The sequence below is a fragment of the Argiope bruennichi genome, chromosome 8 (genome assembly GCF_947563725.1).
Source record: "Argiope bruennichi chromosome 8, qqArgBrue1.1, whole genome shotgun sequence".
NCBI lineage: Eukaryota > Metazoa > Arthropoda > Arachnida > Araneae > Araneidae > Argiope > Argiope bruennichi.
In genome coordinates, this window is record NC_079158.1 from 73,217,567 (window position 1) to 73,235,415 (window position 17,849).

General features: G+C 29.6%; 1 protein-coding gene across 1 annotated transcript; it reads right to left on the reverse strand.

Annotated features, from left to right (window-relative positions):
- Positions 1 to 574: 574 nt before the first annotated feature.
- LOC129980667 (cytochrome P450 4V2-like) lies at positions 575 to 15,642 on the reverse strand (the record flags this gene model as incomplete). The annotated part of the gene is made up of 8 exons (XM_056091047.1): positions 575 to 747; positions 3,217 to 3,396; positions 6,361 to 6,427; positions 7,860 to 8,033; positions 10,740 to 10,898; positions 12,674 to 12,800; positions 13,764 to 13,833; positions 15,576 to 15,642. Coding segments are annotated over 8 exons (1,017 nt in total), but the record flags the coding sequence as incomplete, so codon positions are not given.
- Between the last annotated feature and the right edge of the window lie 2,207 nt (positions 15,643 to 17,849).

A 17,849-nucleotide genomic window follows, 5' to 3' on the forward strand; every position in this document is an offset into this window, starting at 1 on the left:
TAAAACTTGGTATATGTTTAACATAGGTAGTTCTAGTGTCAAGTAAAATTATAGTTACTCCATGCAAAAACATTAAAAATTAAAATTATTCATTTAAGTGAAATTCTTTTGTGCCTTTCTTAAAATTATAGAATTGTACATGATATTAACCGAGATATATATTTTCAAAATGAGAACACATATACAAACATTCATGTATTTATTATTTAATTAATTATTTTTATTTTAATAAAGATAAGTAATATCTATTTGTATATCATTTTCAATCATACTTTTTGATAAAAGTTCAGAAGTTAAATCAGCCTAACTTGTATTAATAATTTTTCTGGCCCTTTTTAAAATGCACTTTACATAGAATAATTAAATAAAGCAAACATTACAGATGTTCTGTATCATTTTATTGTTGTCCGACTATTCTACGAATATTCTATTCTGTATTCCTCACGCGCAGACGCACATTCTTCTTTATTTGTAGAAACTAAAAATATCCATTCATAAAATAGCTAGGTATTGTATAAAGCAATTTTTATTTAATGTAACACATATTTAATACAAAAAAGCAGCAACATTACTTTCAAATCACTTTCTTGGATCGTGGTCTAAATTTAACATAAACTGGTGATGAGGGATGTAACGCAACTTGCATTACTGGTAAAACTTTATGCCTTTCTTCTAATGATTCAATGGTAAAATTTTTCAAGATAGTTGCAAGAAGTATCTTAATTTCCATCATTGCTAATCTGTATCCTAAAAAATATAAAAAAGAACATTATATTCACATTAAATTGCATATTTCACTTGAAACATATATCGTTTCCTGCGAAAAATTACTATTGGACAATAATAAACACATAGTAATGCTTCTTATATCATAACAGTATTGGCAGTTTTTAATTTATATAAATCAAAACCCTTCCACAGATGTCTTTTACCCGTAGCTTTACACGGGAATAAAAATGACACCTCGTTGTTAATTAGCTCTGATTATCACGTGGCTTGTTGTCATTGAATACAATAATCTCCTGAGTATCTCCAAGTTGTTATTTTAACAGTATATTGGCAAAAGTCTAAGTATGAACAAGTATAACCGAATTATTCTTTTTCAAAGTGTTTGCTGTTATTTTTGTAGTCATTGACTCTACATTTCTGAAACCCTGATTGAAAAAATGTGTAACGCTGCAGTTAATTTCTACGTATTTCGCATTGAAATGCATTTTGTATTGTCTAAAACGAAATATTGTTATTTAAAAATAAATGAACAATACTCAACTAACACCTTCCAGGAAAAAACATACGGCCATTCAATCCAGATTTTAATAAAACTGTAATGAAAAGGGTTGAAAAATGCGAAATATTAGATGATGATTCTGAAATTAGCGATGCATCAACGATTATAAGTGATCATGAAGAAAAAAATGAACAAGAAAGTGAAGAAAATTCGGACATAGATTCAGAAGAAGAGGAAGACTACATGGTTGACATGGAAAATTATTTCTATGGGTAAGGAAAAAATAGTTTCAAGTGATCCAAGAAGCCATTAGTCAGTTCCCATTCCCGGAAGCCTCAGCATAATATTTTTTTGAAGCTGCTCAGAATTCGTTTGAATTTTCAGTGGCTATATTTGACTGAAGATAAAATCTGGCACTACATTTTCTTGGCCGACATGTTGCTTATGATTGTAGAATATACATATCTTAAATTTACAGCAAGAGAAATATAGAGATCAAGAGAAGTCATATTTGCGTGATTTGGATAAAGTGGAACTAGGCGGCTATATAAGTCTACTGTTTTACATTGCTGCTTTTATATTTGAATAATGCAATAAGAATAAAGAAATATTCTTCAAATAATATTTTTTTTCTTCATTTTTGTTTGTTAAATTTTAACAATTATTGACGTTTGTGCAATTTCGAAAAATCTAAATGAAGTAAATACTCATTAAATGATTGTTTATGCTTTCTTATAACATTTTTCCAGCATTTAATATTATAACATTTAACATTTTTAATATTAATATTTTTTTTAATATTGTTAGTAATTACATGATTTCCAGTATATATTGTGTTTCCAAAATAAATTTCAATGCTGTTTACAAAAGACAAAAAAAAAGAAAAGAACAATGGCGTTTTTTTGACTCCATGTCCCTGGAAACGTGAGGAAATTCATGTCAGCAGTTACGGTTTAAGACATTCAATTACTTAGAAATCTGACAACGCTTCTTACTTTGAAAATATTATATATTAATTAAAGAGTATCACTCGACTATTTTTAAACAAAAATCAATAACCTATTTATGAAAGATGCATAGATTTTAAATAGATGTAAGTAGATACATAAATATAAAAGTTTTATATTTCTTATTAAGTAAATATAAACTTTCTTTCTACAAATATTCGTTATTTTTAATTTGTTAAACTTTTGCATTTTCACATTAAATTAAATCAAGCATGATGGAAATTCCAACTGAGTTCTGTAATACCTGTTAACATTCCTATTTCATCGATTCAAAATTTCTCTTGAAGTTGTAACTGAATTCATTCAAGAATACTTTACGTTGGGGGACGTTTCAAAAAATCGTCTTTTCCTTTCAAATATTCTTTTGAGTCTGAAATTCACTGAAGGTATTGCAATAAAGGATTATTTACAACTAACTAGCAAAATAATTTTTTATTTATTTATATAGTCATCAGAATGTTTAAATACCATTATTTAGATACAAGAAAATTTGAAAACTCCCCCTAAGAATCTCTGAAATATCTCCTTAGAAAATAAAATTGTTGGGATATTGGGAAATATGGTTTTCAAAATTAAGGTAATAACGCCTGAAGAATATCAACTATATTATTCTCTTAAAGTAATAACGCTTGAGCAATATCAGTAATATTATTCTCTTAAAACTAGAGAAAATAGCTTTACCTAAAATGCTCCTTTTAAAACTTTATTACAAATCAAATACGTGACCCTACATTAGTATACTTTTATTAGCATACTTTTTAAGCTCTATAAGTTTAATTTTCATAACAGTTAGTTTCAATAACCTGCACTCAAAATATTTAATATACTAAAATATACTCATATTTAGTGTACTCAAAATTCATATTTAATATACTCAAAATAATTTATTAAATTTTAAAAATTCTTTTTCATATATTTATGCTTTCTATGGAAAACTAAATTTAGAAAAATGTATCTTCATATAAGTCCAGTATTTCTTACCAATGCAATTTCTTGGACCAGCAGAAAAAGGAACATATGCAAATTCAGGTATTTTTATTAAATTTTCTGGTGAAAAACGATCTGGATCAAATTTTTCTGGATCGGGAAATACATCTTCGTCTCTGTGTAAAAAGTAACTTAAGACAAAGCATGACGCTCCTTTGGGTATGGTATATCCACCTGAAAGTTAATGTAATTACCTTAATGAATTCTTTAGCTTAACTTTGTTAAATTGTTCTTGTTTATTTGTCCCGAAATGGTTTTTATATGCTAATAAAACACCAGGATATGAAGCCATTACACAAATATATAATATTTGTTTTTTCTATAAGGATGATGTATTATTTCTGCTTTTCTTATATTTTTTCGGGAGTTTCTAAACATTAATTAATGAATCAATCTTGGAAATATCAACTGATACATTTTTTCTTAGCTTAAAATCTTGATTTACAGAGTGTTTATACAAATACAAAAAAGTTTAAAACTAATTTAGTGCAGGTCATTCATTTGGTAATGAAATAATACAAAAGTTGCACAGATAAATTTCCTCTTAGTCGAGAAATTTGAGGAAAAATAGATAGAAATTGAATCAAACTAAGTTTTTCTATATAAATTTAATACTTTAAACCAACAGTTGTTTTTGTGACGGTTGAATGTTGAGTGTAAGATAAAGAATCTAAGTATAAAATTAAAATATTATTTTTATACCATAACGAATTTCCATTTGCTCCTCAAACTTATCTGAGAAAGAAACCCTGTCAAATAAAAAAAATAATTAAATAAGTAATTAAATATATAATTAAGATAGTTCAATCATACGTAAGACTTCCCTTCTGAAACAAACTATAAGTATGATTTTACAAGAGAAGAAAATTATTCTGAATTTCTTAATCATTGAAAAACGAAAAGAGGCATGCTTCAAGATTTTACTTTATAGATGATATAAAATAGAACCACGTCTCATACCTCCGTATCTGTAGTAACAGATCCCTATATTCTGATCACTGATCGATTTGATGGACATGTTATGGGAATTTAATTTAACAACAAAATATTTACAGAAGATAAAAAAGAAATAAGCATGTATAGAATTTACAAGCATATAAAAAATATAATAATATGAAACCAGTTACTACGGTTTTCTACTATGAATTGGAATAAAAAAGTATCTAGAATAATAATATGCAGGCGGATATTATGAATTAAAAAACTATAACACGTGAGTTATGTTATTATTGCTTTTATTTATAGAATGATACAACTATAAATTGATATCCAAAAATTGCATTTCAAAATAAAGTACTAAAACGACAAGCAATGTATTCGTCTTAAATAATAATAAATAAACAACCCATAAATGATATTATATTAGAAAACTAGTAAATGAGCTGTGGATTCTCTTAATCGAATTTTCAATATATAATTGAAAATAGCTAAACAAATCGTTGGCATCAGATAATATTTTATATTATTTGTTCTGGTTGTTTTATCTTCAAAGCCTTTATTCTCTGGGCATCATTAAATATTAAACGGACTGAAAACTAACTGATTATATAGTATTTTAGTAATAATTTGTAAAATAATGGATTATATAAATGAAAAAACTTATCGAAACATTTACCTAACAGCTCAATTTATAAAACCCATGCAATTCTTTTCCAAACCTTTATAAATATTCTTCTTCTTGTGTACAGCCGACCACCCCTGAACCAGTGAATGCAGCAATACCTTTTTAAATATTGCTGGAAAGTCTTGACAAATATGCTTGAAACATCTTAGAATTATCCATAAAACAGCATTCGAACGACAGTTAGCACATGAGACAGTCGCTTTTATTTGGAACCAAAATTATGTAGCGGAACAAAATTTTCACCAATACGTCATCACTTCCAATTTGAAAGCTCAAGAGCCTGTAGGATTATCTCCACAACATCTCTGCAAGTGATATGAGGCATCCTCCTTTTGTGCATACAATTTAATAGAAAAGCTTGCAGCACTGCATTCTGCAAACTTAAACTTCCCATTCTACCAACTAACATATTCATCAAGCCAAATGGAATGGAATGAAGGAAAAGCTATTGATTTGTCAACATTCTCATACAAACATCTAAATCTAAATCAAATATCCTTTGAAAATGAAGACAACATCAATAATGGACTCCAAATATACATAGAGAAGTCGGAAGCAAAAACGGTTAGTGGGTTTATATGCTCTGACAAATAGCAACTTCACTCACACATGATCCACCTGGTTCTCTTCAGGCAGTATAGTCTCCCAGGCAATAATTCTCAAGTTTCAAAAAAAAAAAAAAAAAAAAAAATTCTGTTTTTTCCCATGAAAAATGGCAGAGCATTTTAAAGCACTGAAATTCTCGTATTTGCGGAGTTCATAGAGTTAATGAAGGAAGTTAAATAACCCTAAAATAAATGTTCTGCTTGAATCTTCATCCGTTAGTCAGTCCATCAGTTTCAATAATTTAGAATACCCTCGTTACACATATAGGATTTTATTTCAAAATGAACTACCAATTACTTTCTCAAAATGGGCCTTTTCCCTATCTAGAGCTTTTCTTCAAAACCGAATATTTAAACTTGTTACAAATGGCATCTTTTTACTTACTAAATTAGCCTCACTTTACATATTTATGTGACTTTTCATCATTAATGTTTTTAATGTCCCCATCCTTTGCATTCATTCACGTCTTTATTCAACTATTTTTTTGTATAAATTTTTAATTTAAAAGAAAAGCGGATAGATTGTGCTAGTCTGTCCCAAGGACTTCACAAAATTATTCTCTGCACTTCGAGTTAAACAAAAGAGAATTTCTTCAGTAAAATATATAATACTTCAGTAAATTATTTAATACTGATTCAACAACAATAAAAAAACGAAAAATGTTCATATAGAATTTTTATCAATATGAAAGTTAAGAAAAATAGAGATAAAGGCCACAAATGATGTAAGAGAATAATTGTGTTCAAATATATAATTCTTTATAGAATAAAAGTTATATTCCTAATGTTTGAAAATATTATATTCTTATATTTCTATTATTTATTGTTTCAATTAATACTAAACTTTTCTAAGCCATGGAATATTAACATGCAATTTTCTGATATGTACTGAATAAAAGGAATCCTTACAAATGGTGGTATCTTCTTCGACGTGTCTTCCGAACATTGGTACAGCAGGATACAATCTAAGTGTCTCCTTTAAAAAAAGATATAGATAATTTACTAACATATTAAAGAATTAGTAAAATTAATAAATATCATATTCAATAAGGAATATTCTTTCAATTGATGCAATTCATTGATATCTAAATCATTGAAAGCACTATGAACTGATGTAAGAGGCCTAAAATTATCCATGAATTTATATTTATGTGTATGTGTGTGTGTGTGTGTGTGTGTGTGTGTGTGTGTGTGTGTGTAGTGTGTGCGCGTCTTATTAGAATTAGTTATTTTACTCATTATAGCACTTAGTATTTCTTATTAGAATTACTATTAAGCAATTAAGCAAACATTTCAGCACGACAAATTTTAATTTGAGTGGCATCACACTTGTTACTGTTATTATTTTATTAACTACTTTTTTGTCTTATAACGTCTGCGTATCGTTAAGAAAATAAATATATATAACATTAGCGTCTCTCAACACCTGTAATGATATTGTTACGAACCTGTGATGCGGCTTCCCAGCATAGCTGGTTCCATAGGCGGTCCCAGATCTTGGCGACAAACTTGGGGACAATTTGGCGACTTTGGTGCCAAAATAGATTATACCCGAAACATCGAGAATTTTCCCGATCCGTCGAGTAGGAACGGAGATACGCCTCGACGTTCCTGATTGGTTGAGAGGCGTCTAGCCCCGCCTCCTGATGGTCTATAAAAGTAAGCAGCCGCAGCTTCCGGGCAGTCGTCGTGAACTGGGACGGTGAATTGAGAAGAAGTCGGAAGCGGCAGAGCAGAGTAGTGTGAACCAGTGGTGAGTCGAGTGGTGAACTCAGTAGTCGGAAGCGAAGGTCGTGGAAGAGTGGTCGTGGACCAGTGGAGTCGTCGTAGTTGTGAACCGACGGTGAATCGAGTCGAGGACCAGAAGAGTAGAAGAATAGTCGGAATCGACAGCAAGAACTGGCCTTCCAGAGATTAGCGGAGCAGCTAATCTCTGGAGTCAAGTGAGTGCTGAATTAAGTTGTGCGCTACGGTCTGCATTAGAATCTGTTGTCTGCACGTATCGGCTGAAGATAATTGTGTGCTGTATATAGTTGTCGTCTTTATGTTGTCCTGTGTGTCTTCGTGTAAATAAACGTCGTTGTTTCATTTTCTACTGCCGCCTGCTGATTGAGTGTTCTCCACACCATATAACTCCCACTATCCAAACGAACTCCGGAAATTCCGTAACAATATGAATATTTTTTGTATCATTTTTAGTATGTAGCTTTTAATAAATTTTCTGCTCTTTTCATAATCACTATAACAAAATTCGGATCCGAATTTTACCCAGACATTTAAGCATTAGAATTTTCTTATACATTCATTTACGCATAATATTCTTGGAGCACATTTAAAGATTATTAATGGTATATGAAATGCCACTTTCATAATTTCTTTTTTAAAATAAATCTTAAAATATGCCCAACCTTTATGACACAATCCAGATAATAAAGATCATTCAAATCATTTTCAGTAATATCTTTATCAATATTTTCGCCAAAAATCCTATCGAGTTCTTCGTCAACTTTTGCTTGGATATCAGGGTAAAGACCAATCAGGTAGAGTGCCCAGGAAACAGTAACTGCCGCTGTATCATGGCCCTAAACGTAAAAAGTAAATAAGAGATATTATTCAATAAAAAAAGAAAAGGTACATTATAAATGCCTGAAGATTAATATTATACGACAGTTTCTTTAGCATATAATCGGTATACTGAAATCGCATAGAATTTTCAGTTATATCCCAATTATTTTCACTTTTTATCCTCAAAATTCATTTATGGATTAAGAAATGAAAATCTATCTATAATACCTGCTAGATTTGTCCCTTAACGATATTTTCTTCTTCATTAAACCTAAAGCTCGTATAATCTGTGCAGACACATTTTTGTCCAACAACCTTAAATTTTACAAAGTATTGATTACCCTAGGATGCATGCCTTTTTATTTTTTTACAAAAATTACATATGTATTTTGAATAGTTGCATATATTTATTTATTTAAAAGTCTTAATTCTAAATTTATTTTAAAAAAGTCAATTCTTTATTAAAAATTTTAAAAAGTCTAATTCTTTTCTGTCGTGAATTTTTTTTAAAAAAATTACAAGGAGCTAAATGTCTATATTAGGATTTAAACAATATCCCAGTGACAATTGTCGCATTATAACAATTTTAAAATAAAAATAAAATTCACTTTTTAGCAATATATTTTATATCATGCAAAAAATATGTTGATAGAATTATTCATACAACAGCAGTTCTGGTACTTTCCTAATTCTCCAATTTAAATCTAATCCTACTATCTCTATTGCTATATATCGATCCTTTCTATAAATTTTTATCAAAAAGGATTTAAGTAAGGATTTTCAAACACTCATAGTTGTCTTTTGGAACAGACATATGGAGCTTATAAATGGAAATAAAAACGGGTCCCAAACAGCTTCATAAGACACTGAAGGCTTAAAACTGTGTCGCGTAAAAAATCGAAAAAAAAAAATGTAAAAAAAAGGAATTGTACGAAAGTTTAAAGAATTGCACTGACAAGTATTTTGGATGTTCCGCATTATTTATTGCAGCATAATATGTTGTGACGGAAGCCATTTTGTTTGAAATAATGTCTTTTTAAAATTGGAATTATAGAAAACGGTAAGTTTCGTTTAGAGTTCTTTATCGCTACCTTTCTGGCAAAAAAAGAAAGCAAAAAGAGCTCGTTGACATTTTATTCTTGTTTCATAATCCATAAATGCAATGTTGTTATTTTTTGGACGGTCTTTCACACCAAATAGAAACAATAAACAATGCACTCATTTTTTTTAATCCGAAAACTTCTTTTTTAGCCATATTGGAAACTCACTTTTGGTTTTCCGGAATGCCAGTATTAGTGAATCCAATTACAAATACATATTTTTCAATGGCAGGAATATATACTCTTCAAACCAAGTAATTTTTTATTGAATTTCTATGATGGTGCAAAACATGAAATGTATAAATAAAAATTCGAATAAAAAAATGAAAAAGAAAAAAGATTTACGACAATAAATGCTGTTAAGCCTCAAATCGCTATTGTGTTTTCAGATGTTCATATAAAATTGAACGACATCGTCAACAAAACTTCATTAATTCTTCCCATGTTGAAATTTTCCTAAGATCTAAATGAAGATATACTAAACTATTTTAGGATTTTACATAGAAAATGCTTGCAAGTACTAAATTAAAGGCAATTCAAGAAATAGACATATTTTATTTTCGAACAGTAAATAAATCAAATTATGGGTGGAATAATGATGTTGGAAGTTTTTACATATTCATTTGTCTTTATAATGTATTTTAGTCTAGCAGAACAAACATTTATATTCACTAAAAAGTTTTGATAAATTTCTCAATATCCCTTTTCTATGCATCCTGTTGCATGGCAAAGGGACATCTTCATATTCCCTTTCTCACTATATTGCAGCATTTTCTCCGTCTTGTGTGGAGAGTATTCGGTTAATTTTAGCCGTTTAACAACTTCCAACAAGAAAAATAATACTGACTCTTTTTACAAGTTCAGTTCATCCAGGTGCCTATTGAAACATGCACTGCCATATTTGATCTTATACTGAATGAAAACAAATGGCACTTTCACGATCGTAACTTCGAGTGCTATCATTCTTATACAACAACCAGATTAGTTCTCTGGAAAAGTTTCTCTAAAGTTTGGATAATTTAGGTTTAACTCACTCATTCCTAATATCATTCGAGTCGAGGAACCTCAGAATCCTGGAGAGCCGTAATTTCTATTTCAGATATAAAAATTTCTCACCCGGTTTAAAAACTGAAGTGACAGCCAGAGATATATTTTAAGCAATTGATATAAAAATGGGGACCTCCCTTAACTAATAGCAAATGCATGATCGGGAATTCCTTAAGAACTCTAAAAGAATCGTTCCTATTCAAGAAATATAAATGGACGAATACACAAACAAGGAAAGCAACACAAATGTTCTTTTAATTACATTTCTCTAAAGATAAAGGAAATTTAAAAGTGATATATAGCTTTTACTGGTACCTGCCATCGATTTTTTTCCTTAGGAGCACTCGGGACCTGTAAGAATTGATAGATAAATTTAACAAATTTTTGATTCATTTCGACAAATTCTGAATGATGCATCATAGAATGAGTGAAATACAAGTGTTTGGTGCCTTTCAAAAGTGATAGAGTTTAGCCATATTTCTTAAAGAATGTTTCCAAAAGGAAGGTTGGTATTTTTCCATTCGGGAAAAGTATATTGCACTTTCATTTGTACAATAGATTTTTAAAAATCTTTACCCCTAAAGCAAATGTGTCTACTTCATGTTTGACGTCTTCTTCTGTTAATTCATGGTCAACTAAGTGCAAATGCAGAAGTACGTCTAATAATGCTTGGCGCTTTCCTTTGTCAGTTTCAGGTCCAAGAGATAAATAGCGTTCTTTCTTCTCACGAATTACCTTTAGAAATATCAAACATATTGATTCAGTTTCTTCATAATTATACACTCTTAAAAATTAATAATTAAATTTATACCTAAACAATATATGTATATATTATGATATATATCGTTATTGATTATCGTCTACGATTTATTTGATTTAAAAGTTGTGTAGATGTCTACAGTGTGCTAACCAGTAGACAGATTTATAAATATTTAATTTTTACATCAGGAATGATTTAAAGAAATGACAATAAGAAAACCTGATTTAATCATAACTAATTAAATTTAATTTTAGTTAAAAATATTTAATTGTAATTTAATTTTAGTTAAAAGAATCTTTCATTTTAATTTAAACAGAATGTAGTAATTTTAACCATATATCCATACATTTTGATAGAAAATATCGTTATGTCTATAATGCACAGTTATGTCGGGTACTTCAGATTTAATTCATCTGTATTTACTACATTTTTTATGTTTATTTGAAGACTTATTTTCTTAAGACATCAATATATCAAGAAATTTTTAAATTCGCTATGAAAAGATTCTATGAAATATATGTAATATTCTGTGAAAATCAAAGTAAGCAACTTTTTCTTTGTAATATATTATTTTTTCGAAATGGTATTCTTAAATTTAATACAGTAGAAGTGTGAGATTTAGGAACATTTGTATATTCAAAAGAAGCAAATAGTTTAATTATTTAAAAAATAGTAATCATACTCCAGTGGATGACTATAGATCAAACATCACTACAGAACTCTCTTCTCAGTCACAAATATTGGCATAAATTAGCAAAGAAATACTGTATCATACGATTGGAAGTGAAAGTCTCCTCATTAGTCTTTGGTCAAAATTAATGGAATTTACATAGTAAATGATATTAATGGAAAATGATATTCATGTACCTAAAAACCAGTTATAGATACGATGTCTTGACTCTGTCAAGAAACTTATATATCCCATTTTCCAGTAGCATACATATATCGTATAATATTGTATGCTAATTAATTAAATAATATTCGCAATATCGTACTATATTGTTAAATATTGAATAATATAATATCCCACAATATTATACATTAATGGGCAGTATGCTGTGTTAATTGGTTTAACACAGCATGACCAGTAAGAACAATTATTTATCTATCTTAATATTATATGTAACATTTCAAACATGTACTGAAATATGCTATTTTTAAAAAAAAGTTCGAATTCCTTCATATTCTTGTATATTTTTGGTTTATGAATTACTGCTTAAGAGAAAATGACGAGGATTATTTTATCTCAAAGATTGGTATAAGATTTAAGATATTATTTTTAGTAATTCAACTGATTCTGAGTACTGGTTCTGGTGGTTCTGAGTACTGGTTCTGGTAATTCTGAGTACTGGTTCTGGTAATTCTGAGTACTGGTTCTGGTAATTCTGAGTACTGGTTCTGGTAATTCTGAGTACTGGTTCTTGTAATTCTTCGTACTGGTTCTTCATTCGCCTTTCCAAATAATAAATACTTCTTCAATATACATACATTAATTTAATGTATTATTATTCAATGAGGTGATTGGTAATACATTAAAGGAGTGTTGAAAAATTTTTCTCATGAGTGGATTCGTTTTTATAGAACCAGGTTTAATTTAAAACTGTATATGATTAATAATTCTTAAAGTTAAGAATATTCCTATTAACATCAGAAAATTCTTTTAACTAAGCTAACGAAATAGGGAAGTGAACAGTAAAATGTTTACAAAAATATACTGAAATTGCCGAAATAATTTTAATTCCTTTGATACCTTTTCTGTGAATTCTCTCATGAATTTAAGGTGAACTTTGGCTTCTTTGCTGAATGGTGTATTCCAAAATATGACTTCTGGCCACAGCCAAAATGAATATATTCTGTTCAAAAGAATTTCACTCATCCTTTGTAGAAAATAAAGGGCTTAAATTAGCTTAGAAAATAATAGGTAGAAAAAAAAATTCCTTCAAAAATATATATATTTCTCCAAATTTAATTATTACATAATTAAAATAAACGAATTGCAATATTCATTTATTTAATTTGGAAATAAATTCATCATTAAAAATTACAACCTAAAAGTTATGCTTTGTGTTACTAAAGCAGTAATAATTATCGTTAATAAAATAAAATAAACATTATAACAATCTAATAAAATAGAGAAAATATGTTAATGTAGATTTTTTGTGCTCATTAATGACTAAAAAGGCTTTTAATTCTTTTTTTTTTCTAGCCAGAAACAGTTTTAACCGATGCAGAAAGTGTTTTCAGGAAACGTAAAATTTGAAAATAAAATAATGAAAATAGATTTGGATTATTGAAACCTGTTAATTTTTTATTGAAGGCATAAATTTAGCAAAAATATTTTTTAAATATATCAATTATATTTCAATCAGGCTTTTCATTTTAAGGTAGTCTATAGGTGTTTTACTTTTCTTGGGGAGGGGGCTACATTAACAACAACAAAAACCTGAAATTTCACTTTTTTTTTTTCATTTTTAAAGCTTTTTATCAGGCTTTTCATTCTATTCAGAAGAACTCGTCCTTTGTAGAAAATAAAAGGCTTACATTAGCTTCCATAACAATATAATGAAAGAATCTTCTAGAAAAACATTATCTGACTCTACATTATCAATATTATTTCTTTATATAGTTCAATTGCAATACAGTGAAATATATTTTTTTCATTTTTTCAATTTATTATAAAAATTATTATTATACTGATTATAAATTTTTTTTTCAAAAAAGTGACTATAAAAGTTAGATACAATAGAAAAGATGAATATAAACAGATATTAGATCAATCAATATAAGAGTGAAATCATTGTAATATCATTAAGAAATTTTTTTCAATGCATTTCACTTACCTTTTAACGGATTTAGCATATTTTGATTCATTATTTCCTAGAGTTTTAAGCTTTACATCGAAAACAGTTTCTAAAATGAAAGAAGGAATTTATGCATTATGGATCAAGATTTATTATGTGGATTATGGAATGTGGCGAATTAAATTGAGCTAGGATAGAACCTGGGACCTTGTGGTTTACAGCCCAGTAACATGACCACGATACAAAATCAATTGCTCTGGTAGCGTAGCTGTTAACGGGTTTATAAGTTTTCACCACAGACTCTCCCTCCAGTGAGTTGAACGATATGGCAGTTGAGTGGTAATGAATAAGCTGTGATTCTAATGCGCCTGTACCCATTTGAGTAGCGTCAAGCGTTATGGCGAGTGTTTGTGGTTGCTATTGCTGTGTCAAGTGCGTCTGACGACTTTTGGGTTGCTGCGTCAAATGAGTCTGACGACTTCAGTTGCGGGTAGATGGCGCCACAACATCTGTACGAAGGTTAAGGTTCATCATTCGAGGTCACCAATTTGGCGAATTGTGATGAGCGAGGTTAAATCCTGGGACCTTGTGGTTCGCAGTACATAACCAGGAAACAAAAGCATATGCTCATGTAGCATAGTTGTTAACTGGCTGATATGCTATTCACAATATAATTATTATATGAAATAACTGATATATATATATATATATATACATACTAATGAAAGTAATTATGTGAATTTCCGAAAGTAATGTACATTCTTGAAAACATTTTTTAATCTTAATCTGTAACTTAAATCAAATTATTTTTTTATTTGGATTTAAAATATGAGTAAAATAGATGATCATGTTTTTGTAAAAAATGCTAAATACAGTTTAATATTGAATATTTTTATAACTCATGACATACATAAAAAAAGCGCAAATTGCGGTATGAAATTATAAAGGTTGCAAGGTTCACAAGAGGGTTAATGTAATGGAATGTTCACCAGAAAAATAGTTCTCAATTTTTGAATTAACAATACTTTTTACAATTATATTACAATCATAGGAAAGTGAAATAATATTATATCTATAGTCTATGGATAATTCAAACAAAAAATGTGTAGTACCTCATCGATTGCGTACTAAAATAAAGTTTTTGTTCATAAGTGATTACAATGTAGTCAAAAAAATATTCGTTAATGTTTCCATGATTTCCATCTCTATTTTGTCATGAAACATACCAGACAAGACATAAAATCCCATTCATCTTTCAATAATGCGTCGTAGAATATTTAATTTATATGGGTTTCTTCTTAATTCCTCTAGGGGTAATTTCAATTCTAACTGCAGGATTATAGTTACTATGCAAGTAGATCCTTTATGCTGAATGACTTCCCAAACATAGGGTTTCTTTATCTGCGATTGTTTGAAAAGGCAGGTGTAAGAGATTCCCCAGCAACATTCTAGATTTTGAACAGTCTATGACTTATATTTTAATACATTAAATGCTACATCATTGTCTGATGACTGACAGTAAAAGATATGATATATCATAATTTCCTTCTTTGCGAATGTTTGAAAAAGCAGGTGTATGAGCTTCACTATGAACATTCCAGGATTTTGAATCCTCTATGACTTATATTTTAACAAGTTAAGCGCCACATCATTGATTGATGACTGACAATATAAAATACGATATAAAAAAAATAAAATACATTCTACGCACAAATTTTTTTTTATCAAGAGAATCATAATTACTAAGTTATGCATAAGAAATTTAATTGAAAGTAACATGATCAATATTCCTTGCAAACCAGCTCGTTATGAATATGATTTCTATATAAAAAAAGGTTTCTGTTTACTTACCACAAATTATATCCAAAGCACAAAGTGCTACCGTATGAGATATTTCAATAAATTCATTTTCGGATTTACTAAAAAACTTAACGAGTTCTTGAGCATGTTCATTAAATGTCGGTAGGAATCCTCTCAAAATATCAGGATGAAAACAACAGTTCAGCAGCTTACGCCGTGGCTTCCATATAACATGTGGACTGGAAAAAGAACAATTATGTTATATAATTGCAACTTTTTTCTTATTAATTATTGTATTTCTTACAATAAATATAGATCAAATTGTGATTCATATCAATAAATAAGTATTTTATTAAACTACTTATAAACCATTATTTGTTTGGTGCGTTTTAAGATTTTAATAAGGTTTTCAAATATAATGGGTGCCATTCTTTCCAAAATAATTAAAAATGCTGGATTCATAAATATATTTATGCAAAGAGTTACGCTATTAACATAAAATTATTTTAAACATGAACATCTTATTTTGAAAGTGTTGGTATATACTTGATAAAGGCATGGAAAATGAAGAGAACTATGAGAACTGAATAAAATACAGTTTAAAATCTAAGTAAATTTTTCTAATTTAAATTAAAGATGCAATATGATGTTTTAAAATTAAAATAATATAAAAATATATAATATATATAAAACACATACCTCGTAGCCAAACCATAACCAAATAAAGGTCTCATGAATGTATAAAGCCAGCTCTTTTCTTTCATCTTATTTCCCCTCAGTGCTTCCTGCAGATTAAAAATGAATATTTTATCACCATTCATTTAAGGAACTATCTTTTCTAACAAAGTTTATTTGTGATTGAAATAAACCTTTTTTACAGATTCCTGTTATTGCTATAAAATTTATCTGTCGTATCACAACATCCTGATCCTTATATCATTAGTAATCATTTCTTCATTAATATTAACTTAATTTATTCATTCAATATTCAGAAGAAACAGCTTAATCTTTGGTTTTAGAGCATTAAGCGGCTTTTCAGGAGAAGGAAACTCCAGTAAAAAAGAGACCAGTAGTATCAAATGCACACAATAAAAGGTGTCAAATAAATAATATGGTAATGCATTTTGAAATGTTTAAGATTTAACGAAGAAATTTGAATTTTAAAATATAGCTACTACAAGTATAATATATTGCAAAGAAAATATTTACAATTTATGACAGAATTCCATAAAATATAATTGAATTTTACGAGGATTTTGCCAGTGTGAATGCAAAGAAATAAAAATTGTTTAATAATGTTACAAGAGGACCATAATAACTCAGAATACTGTTAAGGTTTTCACCGCCGAGTTTGCTTTGATAGTGGGTGTATGGTGTGAGAATACAATCACCAGGCTTCTGTAGAAAACAACGACGACGTTTATTTACACGAAGACACAGACGACAAATATTTACAGCTGAGACGAACACAGGGCAGCACATAGCAGCACTCTGCAGCAGACAGTAGTCCACAAGTAGTAATCGATCACAGCACACAAAGCAATCAGACAGAAACCAGCAGGAGAGTGTGATCCTCGAAGCTTCACTCTACGGTTTTTCCAACGGTTGAACTCCCCCTTGCAGCTTGAGACTGCCGACCATTTATAGTTCCCTGGAGGCGGAGCGAGATCCTTCTGGGGCAGTCAGGAGTATCTGGGCATATCTTAGTTCTTATTGGACGGATTGTGAAAATACTCGAAGTTTCCAGCATTATCCATTTCGTCGCCAAATAGTCAACAAATTTTTCGGCAAGCTATGCGATCATTGACGCGACACCTGATCAGCACTTACAGGGCTGATCGTACGACGGTCTTTCTTATAATGACGCTATTTGTGCTGGAAAGCAAAATTACAGGATTTTAACAATACAAACAGAATCTATTTACACTCATGTCTATAAATTGCGGATATTTCAGAGAAACGCGGAAATCGAACTCTAAAATACATATATCATCCGTAAAATGACTACACACATCTTTAAAAATCATACGCAAATTGCAGGTAGCCACCGGATGACACCGATAGTACTTCACAATGACGAGAGCATAAGAGAGTGATGTATAAGGAATACAGGCATAGAAGTAAAATTATTCGCAAGCGCTTTATAAGCCTTTCAGTGCAATAACCGCATAGTTATGACACAAAGGACACATTTGCACGATTTCTTACGTGGTAGAATATCGGCCGTCTAGAATGTGGGCGTACCCAGCTGGAAGTATCCGAGGAAGTTGGAATCGCCCAGAGTGTCATCTGCAGGCTTTGGCAACGATTCCAAGATGATGGTAA